The 21045-nt window shown below is 41.4% G+C and overlaps 2 protein-coding genes across 2 annotated transcripts in view; one reads left to right on the top strand and one right to left on the bottom strand.

The window, feature by feature from the left end:
- LOC124277402 (ATP-dependent DNA helicase DDX11-like) overlaps positions 1–9219 on the bottom strand; it is a 36513-nt gene extending 27294 nt beyond the window's left edge. Inside the window, exons 1-10 of the mRNA XM_046713086.1 lie at positions 8857–9219; positions 7935–8068; positions 6439–6545; positions 4770–4807; positions 4476–4540; positions 3924–4007; positions 3252–3455; positions 2513–2620; positions 1096–1180; positions 256–359 (exon numbers count right to left, since the gene is read on the bottom strand). Of these exons, the coding sequence (XP_046569042.1) occupies positions 256–359; positions 1096–1180; positions 2513–2620; positions 3252–3455; positions 3924–4007; positions 4476–4540; positions 4770–4807; positions 6439–6545; positions 7935–8068; positions 8857–8956 (1029 nt within the window). The 5' untranslated portion in view covers positions 8957–9219. The remainder of the gene's footprint in view (positions 1–255; positions 360–1095; positions 1181–2512; positions 2621–3251; positions 3456–3923; positions 4008–4475; positions 4541–4769; positions 4808–6438; positions 6546–7934; positions 8069–8856) is intronic.
- A 228-nt stretch (positions 9220–9447) lies between these two features.
- Positions 9448–14460, top strand: LOC124277439. The gene is made up of 3 exons (XM_046713137.1): positions 9448–9773; positions 10570–10731; positions 11277–14460. The coding sequence occupies exons 1-3, from the start codon at positions 9742–9744 to the stop codon at positions 14458–14460; spliced, it is 3378 nt and encodes a 1125-aa protein (XP_046569093.1). The 5' UTR covers positions 9448–9741.
- The last annotated feature ends 6585 nt before the right edge of the window (positions 14461–21045 follow it).

The following is a 21045-nucleotide window of genomic DNA, read 5'->3' on the forward strand; positions in this document are numbered from 1 at the left end:
TGAACTCCAAAACAAAAACCACCATTCTCAACAAACTGCATCAACTCCAGTCCAACAAAAGACCGAGCACTAAGTCCTACGAACTTAATTGTTGCTCTACGTTTCACAAGCCTGAGAAACGTGGCCATGTTATCACAGGGACTGGGTAGAAATGACAGCAGCTCTCAAATGTTTTTCTAGCTAAATGTGTGTTGCAAGAAATCCCAGACATGAAACGTCAAGACATTTGATTCCCCGCAGCAGACGTAGACTCACCAGTGCCCTGTCAGTGTAGTCTTGTATCAAGGACTGTTTATAGAAGGGGCAACCAGCACTGTCTGCCTTCTTGCTCTTCTTGGCACCAGGTTCCTTTGATTTACCTAAAAGTAGATTGATTGAGTGAGTATAGTCTTATGCTGCTTTTAGCAATATTCCAGCAACGAGGAACACCAGAAATGGGCATCACACATTGTACCCATGTGGGGAATCAAACACATGTTTTCAGTGTGACCAGCGATGTTTTAACCACTAGCGTACCAAACCAACCTCAATACAGTAGAAATGCAGGTGTTCTCCAAAATCTAATCACAAAATTCTTGCTGCTTTGTCTGTGATAATCATAAATCTCTTTTCAGCAAACACTAAATGTAGGCCAGCCCCATTTCTCTTCTTGTCTTTAAGGATGAGTTTTGAAAAAGATTTAAAATTTAGTAACATTCTGATTCAAAAATGCTATTCTTTATCACAAAGAGCATCAATATAAAAACAAATAAAACAGGGATGGCAACAGGAAAATCAGTTTTCAGCTGAAAACATAATATTGTGTCATTGAATGGGGGGAGTTCAGGGTTTCTCAATGGATTTAGATGATTCACAAAATTGATCGATTTGAAATAAAATCGGCGAAAATCTGTGGATCAGCAGAAAATTGCCATCCCTGATAAAAGAAACTTCCATAACATCAAACATGGATTCATTTACTGAGTATCTTGCAGTTTGGCATATTGATGAAGCAAAGCTGTATGTAAAACATGTGATAAATCTTGACCAGGCTATTGATGCAGGAATAACACTGGCTCCTGCCGTTGTTGTGAATGTCAGAGTTCACACACTCACCTTTGTTCTTCTGAAGCTCTAAACAGCGATCATTCATGAGGCTGAGGGACTTCAACCGCCGGACACTCTCGTTGACACACAGACTCTGCGAGACAGTTGGACACTTTTGATATTTCAGTGATTCAAGGTGTTAATGCTGAAGCTGGTAAGGGCTAAATATTTCAGCTAAATCATGTCAGTGTTTTAAGTCAGGACAAGACCTACCAATGAGCGATGCTATGTGGAAGTATGCAGGACCAATAACTGTCAGTAAATTGATTGATTTTTTTTATTAGATACATTAACTACAAAATTTTGGGGGACAAGTTGGTTTATGAGTGAGTGAGTGAGTGAGTGAGTCAATGAGTGAGTGGGAGAAGGCTTTTAGCCCAGGAACATCATGTTGGTACCCATGTACCAAATGCTTCACACAATGTAACCATGAAGAAAAAAATCACAAGCCTCTACATGATGGCTACCCCATCCCATGGTAAGCAGCGAGCCACTAGACTACCCCATCCTATGGTAAGCAGCGAGCCACTGGACTACCCCATCCTATGGTAAGCAGCGAGCCACTGGACTACCCAATCCCATGGTAAGCAGCAAGCCACTGGACTACCCCATCCCATGGTAAGCAGTAAGCCACTGGACTACCCCATCCCATGGTAAGCAGTAAGCCACTGGACTACTCCATCCCATGGTAAGCAGTAAGCCACTGGACTACCCCATCCCATGGTAAGCAGTAAGTCACTGGACTACCCCATCCCATGGTAAGCAGTAAGTCAATGGACTACCCCATCCCATGGTAAGCAGTAAGTCACTGGACTACTCCATCCCATGGTAAGCAGTAAGCCACTGGACTACCACTGGACATCCCATGGTAAGCAGTAAGTCACTGGACTACCCCATCCTCTGGTAAGCAGTAAGCCACTGGACTACCCCATCCCATGGTAAGCAGTAAGTCAATGGACTACCCCATCCCATGGTAAGCAGCGAGCCACTGGACTACCCCATCCCATGGTAAGCAGTGAGTCACTGGACTACCCCATCCTCTGGTAAGCAGTAAGCCACTGGACTACCCCATCCTATGGTAAGCAGTAAGCCACTGGACTACCCCATCCCATGGTAAGCAGCGAGCCACTGGACTACCCCATCCCATGGTAAGCAGCGAGTCACTGGACTACCCCATCCCATGGTAAGCAGCGAGTCACTGGACTACCCCATCCTATGGTAAGCAGCGAGCTACTGGACTACCCCATCCCATGGTAAGCAGTAAGTCACTGGACTACCCCATCCCATGGTAAGCAGCGAGTCACTGGACTACCCCATCCCATGGTAAGCAGTAAGCCACTGGACTACCCCATCCCATGGTAAGCAGCGAGCCACTAAGATAGATATTAGTACAAGATGAGTTGAAAAAACACAAACTGAAACTGACCTGTCTAGATCCCAGAGATGTCACCCGTGTGTTCTCTCCATATGGGCTCTTAATGATTTCCCGGACAAACTGTGACAGTTGAGAGTGAGTTCTGCTGCAGAAGTAGATCTAAAACACAAACCAAACTCTTGAAATATATCTGCAGCAACTATTTCTGAATTATTTCACATGAATTGTTTCCGGTAACCCGACCGACTCTATCCTCTTCCCCCCATTAAATCTTAAATAATTTCAACTCATCATTTTCATCCAAATCGAGTATGATATTTTCATGTTTTTCAGTGTACGTAGGGCTAAAATGGATTGCATTGAATTGGCATAATGGGTCCTCACTGACCAAATCTGCAAATATAACATAAATAATGATTTGATATAGAAATCTTTCAATGTTTCATCATAAGGCATTATCACTACATGATATGGTACTCTTGAAGACCTCAGGTGCCCATCTGGTGACACTAAGAAATAAAAAAAAAGTAAAAGAAAAAGATAAAACCGACCCACCTACCCTATTTTTAAAAAGCATGTAATAGGAAACGGACATATATTTTGTTTTGGCCTTAGATAAACCATGCTTTCTAAAAGTATCTTTCCCATCCTACATATTTGAAAATGAATTTGTTTGTCACTGAAGAATAGAAGTATTTTAAGCACATAAAATTTACAAATATGTTGAACAGCTTATGTTCGTTGACATTCAGTCATCTCCTGAGACAAGTCTTATAACATGACCTGTTACCTTGGTAACATGCTCCTCTTCCTCATCTTGATCAGCCTCTTTCTCCTTGTCTTCCTCATCACTATGGTAATCTGCCAAAACCAGCTCTTCATCACCATGACAACCGTCATTCTCTACCTGTGATATCTCTGCATCGAATGCCTCCTTCAGCTCCTGGCTTGCATCTCGCATCAGCTCGGTAAACTCGTCGTCCAGCTTGTCACGCTTTCAAGGTCAAAAGTTAGTAGTAGGAATGAAAGAAGCACGTCCAAAGTGTTTCATACAGAACTGGTCTTAATTTTTAGCATAACTGGCTGATATTACTACTTGGAGGAAGGATATCTGTGCAAATGGGTAAATTTACAAGAAAAATCTTCGTTTTTCCATCAGCGACAAAAGACAACCAAATTTTAGGTATTAACCAGATCCAGGTTGGAAAAAAATGGTCTTCAGTAAGCCATGCTTGTCGAAAGATGTGACTAGAGCAATCAGGTGATCAAGTTCACTGACTGAACAAAAAACAACAAACAAAACAATCAAAAGGTAGAAGCTAATTAACCTTTCCTACAAAATTTACAGAGAAAAAAATAGCAATCTCCCAGAAATTTAACCTTCCAGTGTATGTGGAAATGTCCTTTTTCAGCAATTAGTTTATTCAGGCAAGAGCTGAGAATGTCTTGATGGACAGCGTACCTTGCGTTTGCCAGCCAAATGAGGCAGGTTTGTACGCAGCTTCTTGAGACGAGCTTCTCTCTTCTGGGCCTGCTCCTGCTCAATCTGAAGTCAGAAGTAACTACTAATATTCACTTACAGTTCTCCTCGGAGTAGCCTAGTGGTTAAAGCCTTGGCTCGTAAAGCTGAAGGCACAAAGTTCAGTTTCCCACATGGGTACAATGTGTGCAGCCCATTTCTGGTGTCCCCTATAGCTGGAATATTGTTAAAAGAGGGCAAAAACCCTCACTCACTCTCCAAGGATCACCTCTTCAGTGGTATATAAGATGTAAATAATCTTCATAACATCTCAGCCATTTGAGAATTCTGGGTTGGAAGCAACTTACGCTGGATATTATAAGCGGTGACTTAATGGATTGGGTAGTTACGCTCAGTAACAATGGATTATTGTTCATAATATCCATCACTAGATGGTCCAGAATTGATTAAGCAATGGCTGACGCCATAAAGCTGGAAATAGCTGAGTGCGGAATCAAGCGACAAATAAACAAACAAAAACACTACAGTTTTTACCTTGACTTGTTTCAGGGATTCTTCCTTATCCTTCTTGGCAGCGAACTCTGCCACCCAGTCAAGTTCTAGATAACATACAGACGTCACTTACATCAGAGTTTCGAGTGACTGGGGTGTGATGGGAATATGATGAATAAATTAATGAAGTAACCCATTAGATTCAGTGGAAATGCTGAAGACACCTCACTACACAGTTCAAGGTGATTAATGAAGGTCAAAGGTCAAAATAAGGTGATTTCAAGATGACAGGTGAGCTACAATCCCCATGTTAAGTAGATGGTCAGGTGGATTTACCTGGTGCTGCTGTGGATGCAGATTTCTCTTGTGTAGTGCTGGAAAGGAAGAACATTAAACAAGGGGTGAAATGATTCAGCAAACGAGGCACTAACTGCATTTGTCAGTAAGTAAATCCATTCATCGGTATCACTTAGATGAGGACCAACTTTATGGCTGAACAACTTCTTTCTTCAGGTGATGCAATGTTTCGATACAGATCCTTGTATCATTGTCAAGCAAGTGTGACAACGATACAAGAATCTGTATCGAAATGTTGCATCACCTAAATAAAGAAGTTGTTCGGCCAAAAAGTTAGTCCTTATCAGGAGAAGCATTTACATAGGCTGATGCAGCCTGTTTGCTGATCCTTTTTCCTTTGTAATTTATTAATGTTTAATGCATATTACACGTCTTTTGGGAAATAAAATACTGTTTAAATCAGCTGGACTTCATCTGACTCTCCAACTTCTAAAAATGCCACTCAAAGAAGGTATCATTTAGATAAATGTAACAGAAATAGAGGATATTATATGAGTGCCCATGTCATACGACACACATACACATGTTTACGACACGTGTTCCTAAATGTTGGTATTACCTGAGCGAGAGCGAGGGATATATTGATATTTAGGCACGAGTGTCGTAAACATAGTATGATATGGGCACGAATATAATATTCTCTTTATCACTGAAGTCGTCAAATTGGGGAAAATAAACCCAAATCTACTTTCAAACATAGGCTGGCTACCCGCTGTCGCTGCATATAGAACGCAACGTCACAGAAGAAATGTGACGTCATAGCATTGTTCATGATGTCACGTCACCTTGACAAAGTGATATTTTGCCCTAGGGCATCGTGTATGAAAAATATGAACCCCGATATTTTCGCCCTCGTAGGTAATAAATAATCATTATCCCTGTCCTCAGCAACCTCATGCTTCCTTCCAGGGACACCCAGTCACATATTTCCTTTCCCTCCTCGTCACAAAATAACAACAACCTATGTAGTGCCCCTAATTACAGAAACTGTCCTGATGCCACTAACAACATCCTTTCACGCAGTACATAGTCTTCACAGTATCAGTGACGCCGTATATGCCATCCCCAACCACACCTCACCCTCCCTTCACACAGAATATCAGACATTATAAGTTGTTCACCGGTCTCGAGGGGACATGGGCTGATGTACCCTCAGTGTTTGTTTATGTTCCCTGAGCCCGAAATCCTCGAGGGTAAATCAACCCATGGGCCCCAAGGGACCGGTGAACAATGTATTTATCTTACTGAACACCTCAATGGTCATTTTGAACTGTTTGAAGCACGGGTATTGGATCATAGTATGGAGTACCGGACGACAGGAAGAACAAAGTTAGAGTTATCTCCCTTCCATCAATTTGCATTCGCAAAACATCATAATTTCCGTACATCATACGCGATTCAATGTCATTCGAGATAAAGAATGACTACTAGTCTACTACCAGTACCAAATGAGTTCGGCATTCCCAGCAGGGTACATAGAAAATGTTACTCACTTGTAAGCGGGGTACATTGAAAATAATAGAAGAGCGCTCAGCCAATCAGAAAAGGACATTTATGTGTGAGGCAAGATAATCAGTCCTGTACTCAAACAGTTACTGGAGGTGTATATCAACAACACCCTCCCACTCATCACGTTCATACACAGTACCTTGAGGTGGTGTCCTCTGCCATCAGTTTTTCAAGCTCCTCCTGCTGTTTCTGCTGATAATCTCGCAACCATTTCAGAGCCCCGCATATAACACTCAATGACTTGCCCTGCACAAGTAGTAAACTGTTGTAACCATGGTAACAGACAAGGTGAGGTGAAATTGGGTTTAACGTTGTGCTTGAGAATATTTCACTCATATGACGATGTGCATGCGTGTGTATGTGTATGTGAGGCTGCTTGTACTAGCCCAGACTGAAGCTGGTTTTATAGTGCTAGCCCACTGAGATACCATGCCGCAGTGAAGCATGAATACCCCACTCAGACACATTATACTGACTCCGAGCCGACCAATCCTTGTTGTACCCATTAATGCCGAACGCCAGGCAGGGACCGACAAGTTCCATATTTTGACGTCTGTTGGTATGATGCGGTCGGCGATCGAACCCGCGACCTTCCGCTCTCCGGGCGGACGCTCTAACCACTACACCATGGAGGCAGTCGGTAACAGACAAGGAACATCTGACAATATACATCTTCATTTTGCTGAACATGTTGAAAGTATGAATACACAATGCCATTTAGAAAGTGGTCAAATGTAACAAATGTAATATTTGGGATTACACTTTCTTAGTAAAGTACAGATTCTAGTACTTTGTTGGGTTGAGTCCCATCCGGGATTCAAACCCACACCCACAGAGTCAGGCACCTAATCGCCCGCACACAAAGTCAGTAGCCTAACCCGCTCAGCCACTTTGTTGAAAGTAACAGATGAATGTGAACCATCAGTGTGATTTGGACAAAAGTCCTTCAACATAATAAAGATATCTGACAATCAATTTAACATGTTTGGCATGCAAAAACTATAATACACTCTATTACTTATGTTTGACACATACATTGTAACCACCGGTGAACATATACTACCCATCAAAAGTTTAGACTCCCTTAAAGCACTCACTATATGTTATGTATATACATGTGGTTACGCCGAAGATGAATTTCACCACTAACTTGGGGGGAATTAACTGCAAGCCTTATGCAGATGAATTGCATGAGGATCATGCATCAAATTGCTGAAAAGCATGTGCAAATATCATGCATGTGAACAGCTGCGTTTTTGTGTAAAGTTTGTTAAGAATTCACCAATTTTCACCGAGTTTCATCATTTATTGAACTCATGTCAATAATCTTTTCAAAGTTGCGAATTTGTTTTACAACAAATCAGTGCATGTGTAAACAGTACCCTTAAACTGTATAGAATATTTTTCAAAATCTAGTTTAGATCAGTTGACTGAAGTAAGTAGCTACATTTACACTAGTGAGTCTAAACTTTTGATGGGTAGTATATTTAGGATGACATGTTTACGGAAATTCAATTAGTACTGTGATCGGGTAATTGTTAGTTCTTTTAGACTGATGAGTCTATAGTTCTTTATACAACAACAACACATACACATTCCTAATGATAGCAAATATTTCAAACAAGTTTTACTTACAGTACCAGTAGGACTTTCAAATATTCCAACTTTGCCAAGTTCAAGACACCGATACAGCTCCTGCATGAAGCCTTTCTGTATGTCATACGGCTCAAAGGGAAATGGAAAAGATTCAGGGACTGAACAATTCTTCTCTGAAATATAGAAGAAAACATGTACACAACATATCAGGAAGTATTTAGAATTCCCAAATAATTGCATTTGGAAGGTAACTTGAAAAAAAATGGTATTTTGCTCATAAGGCCAGACCAATCTTATTTCTTGTTTTACGGATCTGCCTGTCATATTTTTTCAAGAATAAGAAAGAAAAAAATATTAATTTTCCCCACTCAAAGAATAAAATCCTAATGTTTTTATTGGCCAAATATGTAAACTAAAAAAGCTTTTTCAGATTGTTTTTTGCTCCATATACACTTCATAAATTGCCAAAAGTAAAATACTTTGAGTATTTAGAAGGAATATTACTTTGACTGGTGATTTTATTTTCATTTTTTCCCTCCTGCCTTTAGGTTTTCTGAGGACAAAAATCCGTAAAACAAGAAATAAAATTGGTCTGGCCTAAGTGACTTTTAAAATATTATTCTTGTTATTCTTTACCAAATAATTGGGGAAAGACTTCTGCCCGTATCTCCCTTAAATTTCATTCTAGAGAAATCATATCACCTGAACATATATTCCTCATCTGATAAGGATGAATTTTAACATGTTTCTTTAATTGTATCTGAACATACCGAAAGACATATCCAACTTCTAAAAATGCCACTCAAAGACAGTTTAGGGGGGATACGGGCGGAAGTCTTACCCCTGTGCCATACCTTGCCTAGTGAACTGATATTATTGAAGAACACTGAAAGACCTATGATAACGTGTGCACCATCTACTGCAGTACACTTTTCCGTACAGTTATTGAACAGTTTCTTACCATCAGTTGTTGTGACGTTCGTATTACCGCAGTTCTGTCCATCAAGCCCCAACTCGTAGCCTGACAACAGTTCATCTCCTTCGTCGTCGAACTCATCCATGTTCCAGGGTAAAATGAGTCAACACAGTAGACCTGTCAGCTGATAATCACAGATGTCAGATATTTGTCCAGTTGGACACAGGCAGAGACCATAGATTTCTATACTTGCTTGCACTGTCAACAAGAGAATTTGAGTTGCGAATGTTTTATTATCAATTTCAGTTCTTTATGTGTTTCTCTGACAGTTTTTCATTAAATGCTTTCAACTGCTCTCAGCGTGAAATCTGTCCGAACCATCTCGTAAACTTCTTGTTCATACTTCGCGCCATTTCACGACTGATTTCGATTGTCGTATTTCACATAATCTGCGGCAGACGAACAAGAATGTGATGAAGTATGTGTGTCTTTATTGCCATAGCGGTGGGTCCAAAGGAAGCCTGAGATTGTACAGACAGTTTATCAAAACGGAGAGCTTATGCGCTTGAGTTTACATTATTGTCGTAAATGCAAAACGGTGACAATTTTCGGTTGAAAGGCAATGTACTTCCGGGATTGAATCGCGGTATTTACAAATTTGTGTTGACAACTTCTCCGATCACTGACTGCAAATGCCTTACTGTAATCATCTGTTTAGAGGATAAATCATGGAACTAAATCGTTATTTGAGTTTGCATCATTCAGTCAGCGGATCACTGCAGCTGAGGAAATGAAATGTCGGACATGGAAGTTGAAGAAACCTGAGGGGCTCTACAAGATGGGGAGGGTCGCATCCTGGTTCAGGCGACTGTCACATCTATCAGTGATGACCACGTACTCTACCCCTGCTGTGTCCAGTGCTACAGTAAGATGCTGCAGGACATTCACTACAAGAGCAACCGGTAATGCACACTCAAACGGTCGATTGGTACTAGGGCAAAAATAAAAGAGTATGAAATTTGTGTGTCCTGTTTATGCCCTCCACAAAAGCGGAAAGATATGTAGTTTGAAGTCGTTTTGTGGTTTGAACAAAAAGGCAGTAACAACTATGGCTCAACTCAGGCTTAAGATTAGGAATGGTCCGGAAATAAGTTATATTTCGTCATTAGTATCAGTACCCATGATGACTGTAAGTGCAATGTTACCATTTAATCAAAGACGTTAATAGTCAAGATACTTTTGTCATAACCATGAGACGTGGTCAAGTAGGTACTGTTAGTGTTACAATTTGACCAGTTTATTTGTGAACCTATTCTCATTGTGTTGTCTTCACTATAACTCTGCTAAGCCCTAAATATAAGAAAAATATGAAGTGGTTCTGAATAGATATGCTAAATCATGTTAATTTTAGTTGCCAATTTGATTTCACTGAGCATGCTGATTGTGAAGACACAAATACCACACACAAATATGAATCAGATATACCAAACACTATGTAACAGCCATCATTCCTCAAATTGTTGCATGGTTTTATCCTTCAATAATAAAAGGATTTATTAATTGATCTGTTCTCAAACATGTTAATTTGTCAAATATGTTAATGGAAATCTTTTCACACGTGTGAAATGTGAACCATTTTATTTAGTAATGACTAAGATAACCATCATTACAGATTTGCTTTGTTGATATGTTTGCAACATATGACTTATGTTTTTAGAAACATATTGATGTACTCAGTCCCTCATTTTCTCTGACTAGATGGCGCTGTTTGAAATGTGGTGAATCTTGCTGTTTTGATGACCTGGAATGGCGTTACCGCATCCGTATGACAATAGCTGACACAAACGAGTACAGGCAGGTGGCAGTCTTTGGTCGGACACTGCAGCCATTCTTTGGCACAAGCGCCAACACATTTCACAAGTAAGCGATTAACAATGCTTGTCATTTTTAGAAGGTGTGGTTGGGATTTTTTGCTTGTTATTTAATTCCTTAATATATGGGGTCAGTTCCATATTATCAGTATTTAATCTTCTTAGGTTGACTGCATGTGTTTTGATATTGCAGTGGAAATTTTTGTTTGTATTATATGTATTGTATATGATACCCTCATCCATAAACAAATGATATCTGTGATATCATGATAAAGTTTCTGATTCTCAATATTATAATGGGGGCGGTGGGGTAGCCTAGTGGTTAAAGCATCCGCTCCTCACACTGAAGACCCGGGTTCGATTCCCCACATGGGTACAATGTGTGAAGCCCATTTCTGGTGTCCCCCGCCGTGATATGGCGGGAATATTGCTAAAAGCGGCGTAAAACCATACTCACTCACTCACTCAATATTATAATGAACTGTTATTGTTTCTTGAGAAATCCTTGGTTAAAAGAGGTTTGTAAAGTTATTGTCAAAAGTTGAAACAGACAGTGGTTAGTGGTACTAACAAGATGTTTATGAACACTTTCAGGTTCTTGTCTTACCTCCAGAGCACCAAATGCGAGGTAGCTGATGCAACTCTGAAACAAGCCGTCTACCAAGTGTTTGTAGGGCAGCCCTTCCTGTTCGGGTTTGCATCAGCCAATCAACCCAAGTCGGATATATCAGTCTCCAGTTTGTCCCATGTTGCTGGTGGAAAGGGAAGTAACTCTGACCTTATTGCTGTCCAGATGCTATCGACCAGTCTGAGCCAGATGGGTACTGTTTCTCAACAGATGAGTCAACTTCTGAACAGACGCACTGAAGACTCATTCTGTCCGCCTCCATCAGAGATGACAAAATATATTAATGGAAGTCCAGTGTCTGTCGTCAGAAAAAGGCGATCTCATGAAACCAGGCAAAGTCTGTTGAATTCGGTCTTGGACGTTTCAGATAACAGTAACATTAACAGCCTCCTCTCAGTTCTGCTCAGCTGCGAAAACTCCTTGTCTAACAATGTTTCAGTGTCATCAGCTTTGTTGAACAGTGTTGACATGACAGAGGATAGAGCTATGCTGAAAGAGGGAAATACGATTGGACATGTTAAGATATCCTGTGGAGATGATGTCATTACTGATCCTACAACTAGCATCACATTAGTCCAGCCAGGGAAAGACTATGATGCAGATAATACAATGGATCTGCAACCTAGAGTCTCACAGATAACATCTCAGGATGACATTAATTCTGATTCTGCTATGGACAATACTTTCGGTAAATATTACAAAGATCCTGATGAGACAGTGGATGAGCAACCTGGAGTTTCAGCAAAAATATCGTGTAAGGAAGACATTGATTCTGCTATGGACAATACTTTGGGTGAATATTACACAGATCCTGGTGAGACAGTGAATGAGCAATATAGAGTCTCAGCGAAAATATTGCATAAGGATGACATTGATTCTGATTCTGCTTTGGACAGTACACTGGGTAAATATTACATAGGTCCTGATGAGACAATGAATGACAGCAGTCTCCTGCTTGCTCTCAATGAACCATCTTCATGCAATTCCCCTAAACAGGTTCCTGTTGATGTCAAATCTGTGACTACAGAAACAAAACAGTCTAGGGTGGGTAGTGTTGGTGGAACAGTGTTTAACTATAGACAGGATGGCTCAGCAGTGGGTGAAGATTGCCAAGCACCTGCTGATGAGTGGGAAGAAATGCCATACTCTGAAGACCTGGACGAGTTTCTTCAGAAGGCAGGGACAGAGGAACATGGACACGGTGTGTTACAGAATCCTGTCGGTCATCACAATAGTCTGCTTGGACATTCAGACCATACTTTAAATGCTAAAGTGAGTTTCAGACATCATGAGATGCTGGAACCTGCTGTATATGGTGTCAGGACGTTTGATGAAATTGTTTGTGATAGTGAAGAAATTCCTTGTTTTGAGGATCCCAGATCTCAAGTCAAGCACATGCTGGAGAGGGAAAGAGATGGATGTGACCAAAACTGTGGAAGCGTGATGCAGAGAGACACAGTGAAGGTTACTCATCAGTGTGGAATTGATCGAATTAATGAAAGAAGTAAACATGTGATTTCTACCATTGATAAAGATATGTCGGTATATAAAGATGGGTTTCTTGGATCTAAAGGCATGGTTCAGAAAACTCATTTGGCAGCTGGGGAGTATATGCAGTCTTGTAATGATGTATCGGTGCCTGTTAATGAAAGAATGGTAACAGATGGCACTATGGACAGAGTCTGCTGGGAAGATATGCCAGAGTCAGAGGACCTGGAACAGTTTCTGTTGGAGGCAGGAAGGTCATATGTCCCTGTCTCAGACCAACACACAACGACAAACACCATACCAGACAATCTTCATAGGTCACATACTATAGCAGACGCGTATTGTAGGTCAAATACAATAGCAGAAAGTCACTGTAGATCACAGACAAGAGCAGATGGTCATTGTCAGTTACAGACCATAGGGGTTTCAAGTCGATATGCAGATCCCACAGAGCCAAGTGTCACCTTGGAAACATTCCCAGAAGACTCCTTTTCTGATAATGACTCTGTTTTCTGCAGGAGTATAGTATTACCTGTGAATGAGAGAACAGTTAACAATGGTGATGTGAGTAGCAAGGGTATAACCTCATTCAGAACCAGCCATCATAGTTCAGATAGGTATGTGTTAGGACCTTCCACTTCAGGGACTTTGCAACATCAAGGACACAATTCCAAACACACAGGAGGGATAAGCATGCCTCTTTCTTGCAATTTGAGATCTCAACATTCAAATAGTAAAAGTATGAATGAACAGTCAAGCATTGTGACAATGGTAAAGGAAAAGACATCACGTTTAGGGACATGTTCAAATTTGTCCAAAGATCATCATCCAGAAAATGATTCCTCTTTGAATGGATCCACAGAACTGTTTGACAGCAGTGGTGCGGATCTGTTTGAATGTTTGAGTAATGAAGAGGAAAAGTGTTTGATGGAAGAAGATCCAGAAGCTGATTTACTGGATAAGTCTGCAGTGTGTGATTCAGTGGTGGAGATGCAGGATGGCCTTGGTCAGAACACTTCGTCTGAAGGTATGGTTTCAGCTGTGAAGGATGTGTCTGCTGTGTGGGAGTCAATGATGGAGATGAAGCAAGGTGCTCTTCTTCAGGACAACTCATGTCTAGCTTCACCAGGATTCCAGAAACAGGTTAAATTTGCTAAACGTTTAAGCCACATCAGTTCCATTCAGCTGATTGATATTCGTATGAAACTGAACTTTGGGCTTCCAATGGACAGCCAGTTGACTCCAGTGAGATCCTGTTTGAGGAGTGTCCAAACACCAGAGGTAACCAAATATGAAAGTAAGGGCTTGGAAGAGAAAAACTTCTCAGAAAAAGAAAAAAGGTCACCTCTCAAGATCATCTCGTCTATGAAGTCTTGCCAGAAACATCAAACACTGTCACATGGTGTAACATTAGCGTCTGCACAAAATGATGCAAATACTGATTTAGGGCCTGTACACAGGGAAAGTGATAATGACAACATGGATGATTATGGGTTTCAGCAGTCACAAGATCTGTTTGCTAACAGTCAGCCAACAGATCATGTTAGCTGGGGTAGCTGCTTCTCCGAGTCTGACACATCTCCTGCAGCAGGTGGTGGATGTGAACCTTCAGATGAAGGAGGATGCTTTGACTTTCACCCACCACGAACAAGGATGCTTTGACTTTCACCCACCACGAAGCACGAACCCAGTCAGACAATCTCAGTTATTCCATCCTGATAAAGATGTCCATGATGATGGGGAATCAGAAAAATCTCATCTGGATGTGTCAGTTTGTGATGTTAGAGGCAGAAGTGTGTTTCCAGTGACCAATATCGGTTCCATTATGGGGAAATACGGTAAAAATAATGCTAAGAAAATATCCAACTGTGATAATGAGACTGACATGCACCTGTTCCATGGGGTCAGTAAGTCCTGCAGTAACAATGTGAAGGATGAGGGCAGCAGTCAGATGCTCTACGATGGGTCTCCACTACTGTTCTCCCAGGCAGACCCCACACCCGGTCGGGTCTCCAGCACCCCCATCAAGTTCTGTAGCACTGAGGATTCTGGGCAAGGACTTACACCAGACCTGTTCAGTCCTTGAAACAACCCATGACAAGCTTCCTGTATGAGTTAGTCTCCAGCAACCTCTCACAACAGGATGATCAGGATCAGCTACTTTGTTGAATGTGCTCATAATATCAGTCACTGGTTTAGTTGGTCCAGACTTGATTATTTACACTATGGTATGGTATGGCATGGCATAGCATGAGCATTGTCCAGAATGATGTTCTATATGGTATTTTCATCAAGATGTATCTTTAGGATTATCATACGTTTGCCGAATCCAAGGATCCAAAACAACTAGGTAATATTTCCAGGTATGCGTCTTCACTATGGAAAAGTATGATACAAAACCCAGCACATCTATGGTATGTTCATAAACACAGTTGAATGTGTTTTGAACATCTAATAATGGTGACTATTACAGATTATTATTGAGTTTATGCAATGCATACTTTTAATAGATCCACTTCAATGAAATCGGGAACAGTGATCGAATCTGTGATATGAATGTTTTATTGCTCACAAATATATGGATTTGTAAATATGCCTATGAGATATTGTTATGAGTTTATATTTTCGTCAGTGATATTAAACACATCAAACCATAGGTCATGCTTATGTTTTTCCTGCAGATCAAGGTGCCATTGTACTAAATAAGAAATAAGCTGAGCACTAGGACTCTGTATGTCTATATTAAGTTATGTGACTGTGCAAGACCGTCTCAATGGTTTAGTGGAAAGGGCATCTGCTCAGACAGGTGAATATCGATGGATTAATACCCAGTTGCGGCATACCAGTCAGAGACGTAACGTGTACGCGAGGCGGTCTATCGTCTCTTGCACGCAAGACGGGTGTGCTCCGCGGTACTAACTGAAGCGCTTGACCCTAATTAATTCAATCACCATGGAACCAACTCGATTGGGTGCGAACACGTCGCGGGGTGATTAAAGCGTCCCCTAAAATCCCCTAGCGTGGTGGTTACTTGACAGTTGTGAAAATACAGGTTTCTCGGTGGGACTTGTTGCCCTGTCCGGCACTCGACACTAAGGTGGGAAAAACAGGGACTGTGACAGCTGAAGGGTGTTGGATTAGTCCCGGATTTGGACCATATGTTAAAAGATGGTACTTGATGTTGCCCTGCCTGACACTCGACACTATGGGGAGACAACCAGGACTGGGACAACTGAAGTTTGTTGAATTAATCCCTGGTTGGGGCATACATTAAAAGATGGTACTTGATGTTGCCCTGCCTGACACTCGACACTACACTATAGGAGACAACCAGGACTGGGACAAATGAAGTTCGTTGAATTAATCCCTGGTTGGGGCATACATTAAAAGATGGTACTTCATGTTGCCCTGCCTGGCAATGGACACTAAGGGGAGACAACCAGGACTGGAACAACTGAAGGTCGTTGGATTAATCCCTGGTTGGGGCATAAGTTAAAAGATGGTACTTGATGTTCCCCTGCCTGGCACTTGACACTAAGGGGAGATAACAAGGACTGTGAGTAAGTAGGCTGTGCCTGGGTGGGATGTCAGTGTCCAGGGTTGTAACTAGACATTAATCCATTTGTAGACAAACTATGAAACGAATCAAAGATGGCTCGATTCGCCCTAGGTGTTTAGGGGTTCACCCACCCATAAATTTGTCAAATATGAAATGTCTGAAAATCGATTTCCTGTGATTTTGAAAGTGATTGGATAAACTTTTGGTTCCCAAAGATACTGTCTATACTGTGTGGAATTTGGTAATTATATACATTGAAGTATATATTTTACGTTTGACATCTTATATACTGAACGTTATTGAAAACGCACCACCTGTATTAGTTTGGATTTCCAAGAGCATAAATGAGCAATCTGTGTAAATGTTACATACTTTTGTAGTCCAATGATTGGTAAAGAAAAGAAACAAGAACCAATCCAGCAAAACAGTGAAGTTTTAATTCAGCTGACCATGAAAGAAAGATGGAGTCAAATTGGAAAGTCAGTAACGTGTATGACCACCGTTAGCAGCAACACAAGCTGTGCAACGTCTCCTCATTGAACTGATAAGTCTCTGAATAATGTTTTGAGGCAATGCATTCCACTCTTGTTGCAAGGCATCCTCAAGTTCCCCAAGGTTGTTGATCTGTGGGCGACGTGAGAGGCGTTGGCCGATGTAATCCCACAAGTGTTCAATGGGAGACAAATCTGGTGACAATGCAGGCCATGGAAGTAGAGGAATGTTGTTGTTTGCCAGAAACTGGGTTGCAACACGTGCAGTGTACGCTCGAGCATTGTCCTGCTGGAATGATCTTGGTTAAAGAAGGGAACGGCGTTGTTCTGAAGAATGGTGTCACGGTAGTAAAGGGCATTCACTCTGCCACGACAAACTACCAGAGCGGTTTTGTGATGATAACTGATCCCTCCCCACACTATAATGCTGCCTCCACCCCACCGATCTGTTTGCACAACACAGTCCTGATGGTAACGTTCTCCCCGTCGACGCCATACCCGTAGACGCCCGTCAGCATTTCGCAAGTGAAAACGTGACTCGTCGGAGAACACAACACCATGCCAACGTCGTAACAACCACAAACGATGCTGTTCAGCCCATCGTCGGCGTTCACGGCGATGTCTATCATTCAGGATGGGTCCAACAAAAGGGCGTCGACACCGTAATCCTGCCGCACGGAGACGGCGTCGGACAGTTGAAGCACTGATCAAACCACGTCGGCCTTGGACAGCGTTGGCGGTTCTGGCAGCCGGCAACGTACGATCCTGAATATGGCGCCGAACAATGTCTCGATCTTGGCGAGGGGCCTGGCCAGGACGTTGGCGGTCCCTGGTGGTTCCTGTTTGTTGGTACCTGTTGGCAAGTCTTATGATGGTGGAATAATGGCAACCAAATAGTCTGGCAATAATCCTGCTTGATGTGCCAACCTGCAACATGCCCAACGCCCGTTCTCGTTCCTCTGGTGACAATCTTGGCATTGCAAAATTAACTTTACTTGCGGAGGTACAGCTAAAATGAGAACGGTTTTTTGCCGACGGTCATTTATACCCCTAGTCAGCATGTTTTACGCATGCAATTTGTGCTTTTCGTGTGTGTTGTGCATGACTTTTATTGTTGTCATGTGATGTGTTCCATGACGTGTTCGGGCAATCCGTTCTTTCCTGTACAGCATTTTTTATTGTCTTCTGTGTTATTAACATTTCCAACGTTCATTTTCACTATCAAAACAATCCTATTACCATATTTCAAAATTTACAGGTGGTGCGTTTTCAATGATGTTCAGTATATTATGATTTCGATACAGATTTTTGTACCGATGTTAAGCAGAAATGTAAAGGGTTACAAAGATAATACTTTAGTAAATTACAAACAACAAAAAAATCACAGGTTGACTGGTGGATATTGTCGAAACATCGCAACAGAACCACAAGAAGTTGACACCCGAGAATATCCAAGCTGGAATTGGTCTCCTGCAACCCATGCTTGTCGTAAGAGACGACTAACGGGATCGGGTGGTCGGGCTCGCTGACTTGGTTAACACATGTCATCGTATCCCAGTTGCGTAGATCGGTGCTAATGCTGTTGAACACTGGTTTTTCCAGTCCATACACGATAATGTACATACTATCGCTCCGCCATAAAGCTGTAGTATTGATCCCTCAGACGCCATACAGCAAGCATCCACAGGAGATTTATGGTCCGCTTCAGTAACCATTCCAATGTTTGATACACTGACTGAGTTAGGTTTTACGCCGCTCTTAGCAATATTCCAGCAATATCACGGCGGGGGACACCAGATATGGGCTTCACATATTGTACCCATGTAGGGAATCGAACCCGGGTCTTCGGCGTGACGAGCGAACGCTTTAACCACTAGGCTACCCCCACCGCCCCCCAACTCCAGGATGGTGTTCAATACAGATTTGTGTATCCGCTATTGTGACTATTATTATTTCCAGCTTAGTAAAATGGGTGAGTTACCGCTACAAATTCTGAGCAGGGATTTTGGATCGGAATCGAGAAATCACAATTTTTCAAGCTTCCGAAGACCCCAGCTCCCAAAGTACTGCTTCGATTTTTGTGCTGTATGTCTTATTTTGTATGTAAATCTATTGGCTTCATATTTGTGCATGCTTTAAATGGGATAAGTACAGTGAGCATTGTTGAATTCGCCTTGAAACGAACTTTGTGTGTTGACCTCGTTACACCCCTTTCCTTTTATATAGTACTAAGACCCCGTCAGTGACAGTACATACCTTGATGGCAGTTTGTAGCGTTACAAGCCTCTGTGATTTCCAGTGTACTTTTGGTAGAAGTGATGGCCAACTTTACCTGTTTTACATTCAGTGCTCATGTATCGACGACAATATACTTTTATTTAGAATATTTTATCTATTACATATTTCATGCTGTTGATCCCTAGATTGTGTGGTCCAGACCCGATTATTTACAGACCGCCGCCATATAGCTGGAACATTGCTGAGTGCGGCGTAAAACTAAACTCACTCACTCACTATTACATATGTCATCTTCAAATGAAGAGTCAAACTGACTGAAACACGATTAATAGCGCCATTAGGTCAAGATATAGAGGTGTTCTTGCTTGGATATTTTTTCCGCACATGCACAGTCTAAGTAAACTTGGACTCAGTATTATTCGTTACACTGATATACTGAATAATAATACTGAGTCTAAACTGGCACATACAGTACCTGCATCAGTGAATAGGTTGTTCAGCTAGGTCATACTGGAGTTATCTCCCGTGGATTGTATCTGCGTTTTCTTGAAGCGTGTGTGATTATTGCCGACAGCTTTAAGTGGTATTTTATTGATGAAAATGTTTGTTATTTTACACAATATCTGTAGGATCTTAATTGTTTATCTTTAAATACTTTTACTGTCCTTTGTCTAATTTATGTAAAGCACCGCTTAAAAGTAAAACCTATTTTCTTTAATTTACGCCAGTACTGTATGTAATTTAAAAATTTTGAGAGAAAAGAAAGAAAAACTATGAACGTTAAAATATTGAAGCAGTTATTCTTTTTCATAACAGTGTGTGGTATTTCGTCAGATATTTTTAAGACACTTCCGCGGCTAACCACGAATGGAGTCTGCCCATCAGCAAATAACTAGTGACAGTTAATGCTCAGCAACCACAAGTTGTGACAATATAAGCTTCCATACCTTGCAGTAAATATCCACCATATTGCCCGGCCAATGGTAACCTTATATCCTATATAAAAACCGTTGGTACACTTGCACTAACTGGATACCGGATGTCGGTCACTCTGGTTTGATGCTTATAACATTAATGCAGTATATTAATGAGTGCGTATTTGATAGATCGGGGTAAATCTAGAAATCCCTCGTGCAATTGTTTGGTTTAAAGTGGTTAAACCATGAACCTGAATAATAAAGTTTTCATGAACATAGAAAATCAAATCAGCATCTTCACATGAAGCGAAAATGAAAATTCTACACCCATACCAAAATGGCGGAAGGTACCCGGTAAACTGTTTTTAGCCAAACCGATCAGGAACCCCTGATACTTACATGTCATGACTGATCACCCAAGGGACCGTTCATATTTTATGGCTTGGGTGGGGTGAGTTGAGGTAGGGTGGGGTGTGGGGGTGATGATGATTTTCATGGAGGTGCATGTACAATGTGAGTGACTCCCCTTAAAATTTATGTACAAAGTAAGTGACCCTTCCCTGCATGCCATGTACAAAATCAATGCCCTCCCTCCCCTTCCCATATTTTTAAAGCAGAAATTTCACAACATATTATGTACAAAATTGCTGACCCCCTCCCCCTAGTACAGGTGTACACAACTGCAGAACTGCTGACCCTCCCCTAGTACAGGTGTACAAGATTGATGACCCCTACTTCCCCAGAACAAAATGGGTGCCCCCTATAATTATCATCAAACCCCTCCACCCCTTGCCAGAACAAAATGGGGGCCCACCCTTAAATTCATCAACTACTCTCTCCCCAGACCATGCTGTTAAAAGTGACAATATATATTGTCAAAACATGTTTTGTCATGTCAACTAATGCAGTATTTGCTAAGTATCATGTAAAAGTGTGACAATATAGCATGTCAAATCGTACTCTAAATACACAATGTATCTTATCACAACATTGTCAATATCTGACAGCGTTTCACATCAGATATGTGTAAATGTAAAAATAT

This window comes from Haliotis rubra, unplaced genomic scaffold, assembly GCF_003918875.1.
Source record: "Haliotis rubra isolate DU_JTF1 unplaced genomic scaffold, ASM391887v1 Scf221, whole genome shotgun sequence".
Taxonomy (NCBI): Eukaryota; Metazoa; Mollusca; class Gastropoda; order Lepetellida; family Haliotidae; genus Haliotis; species Haliotis rubra.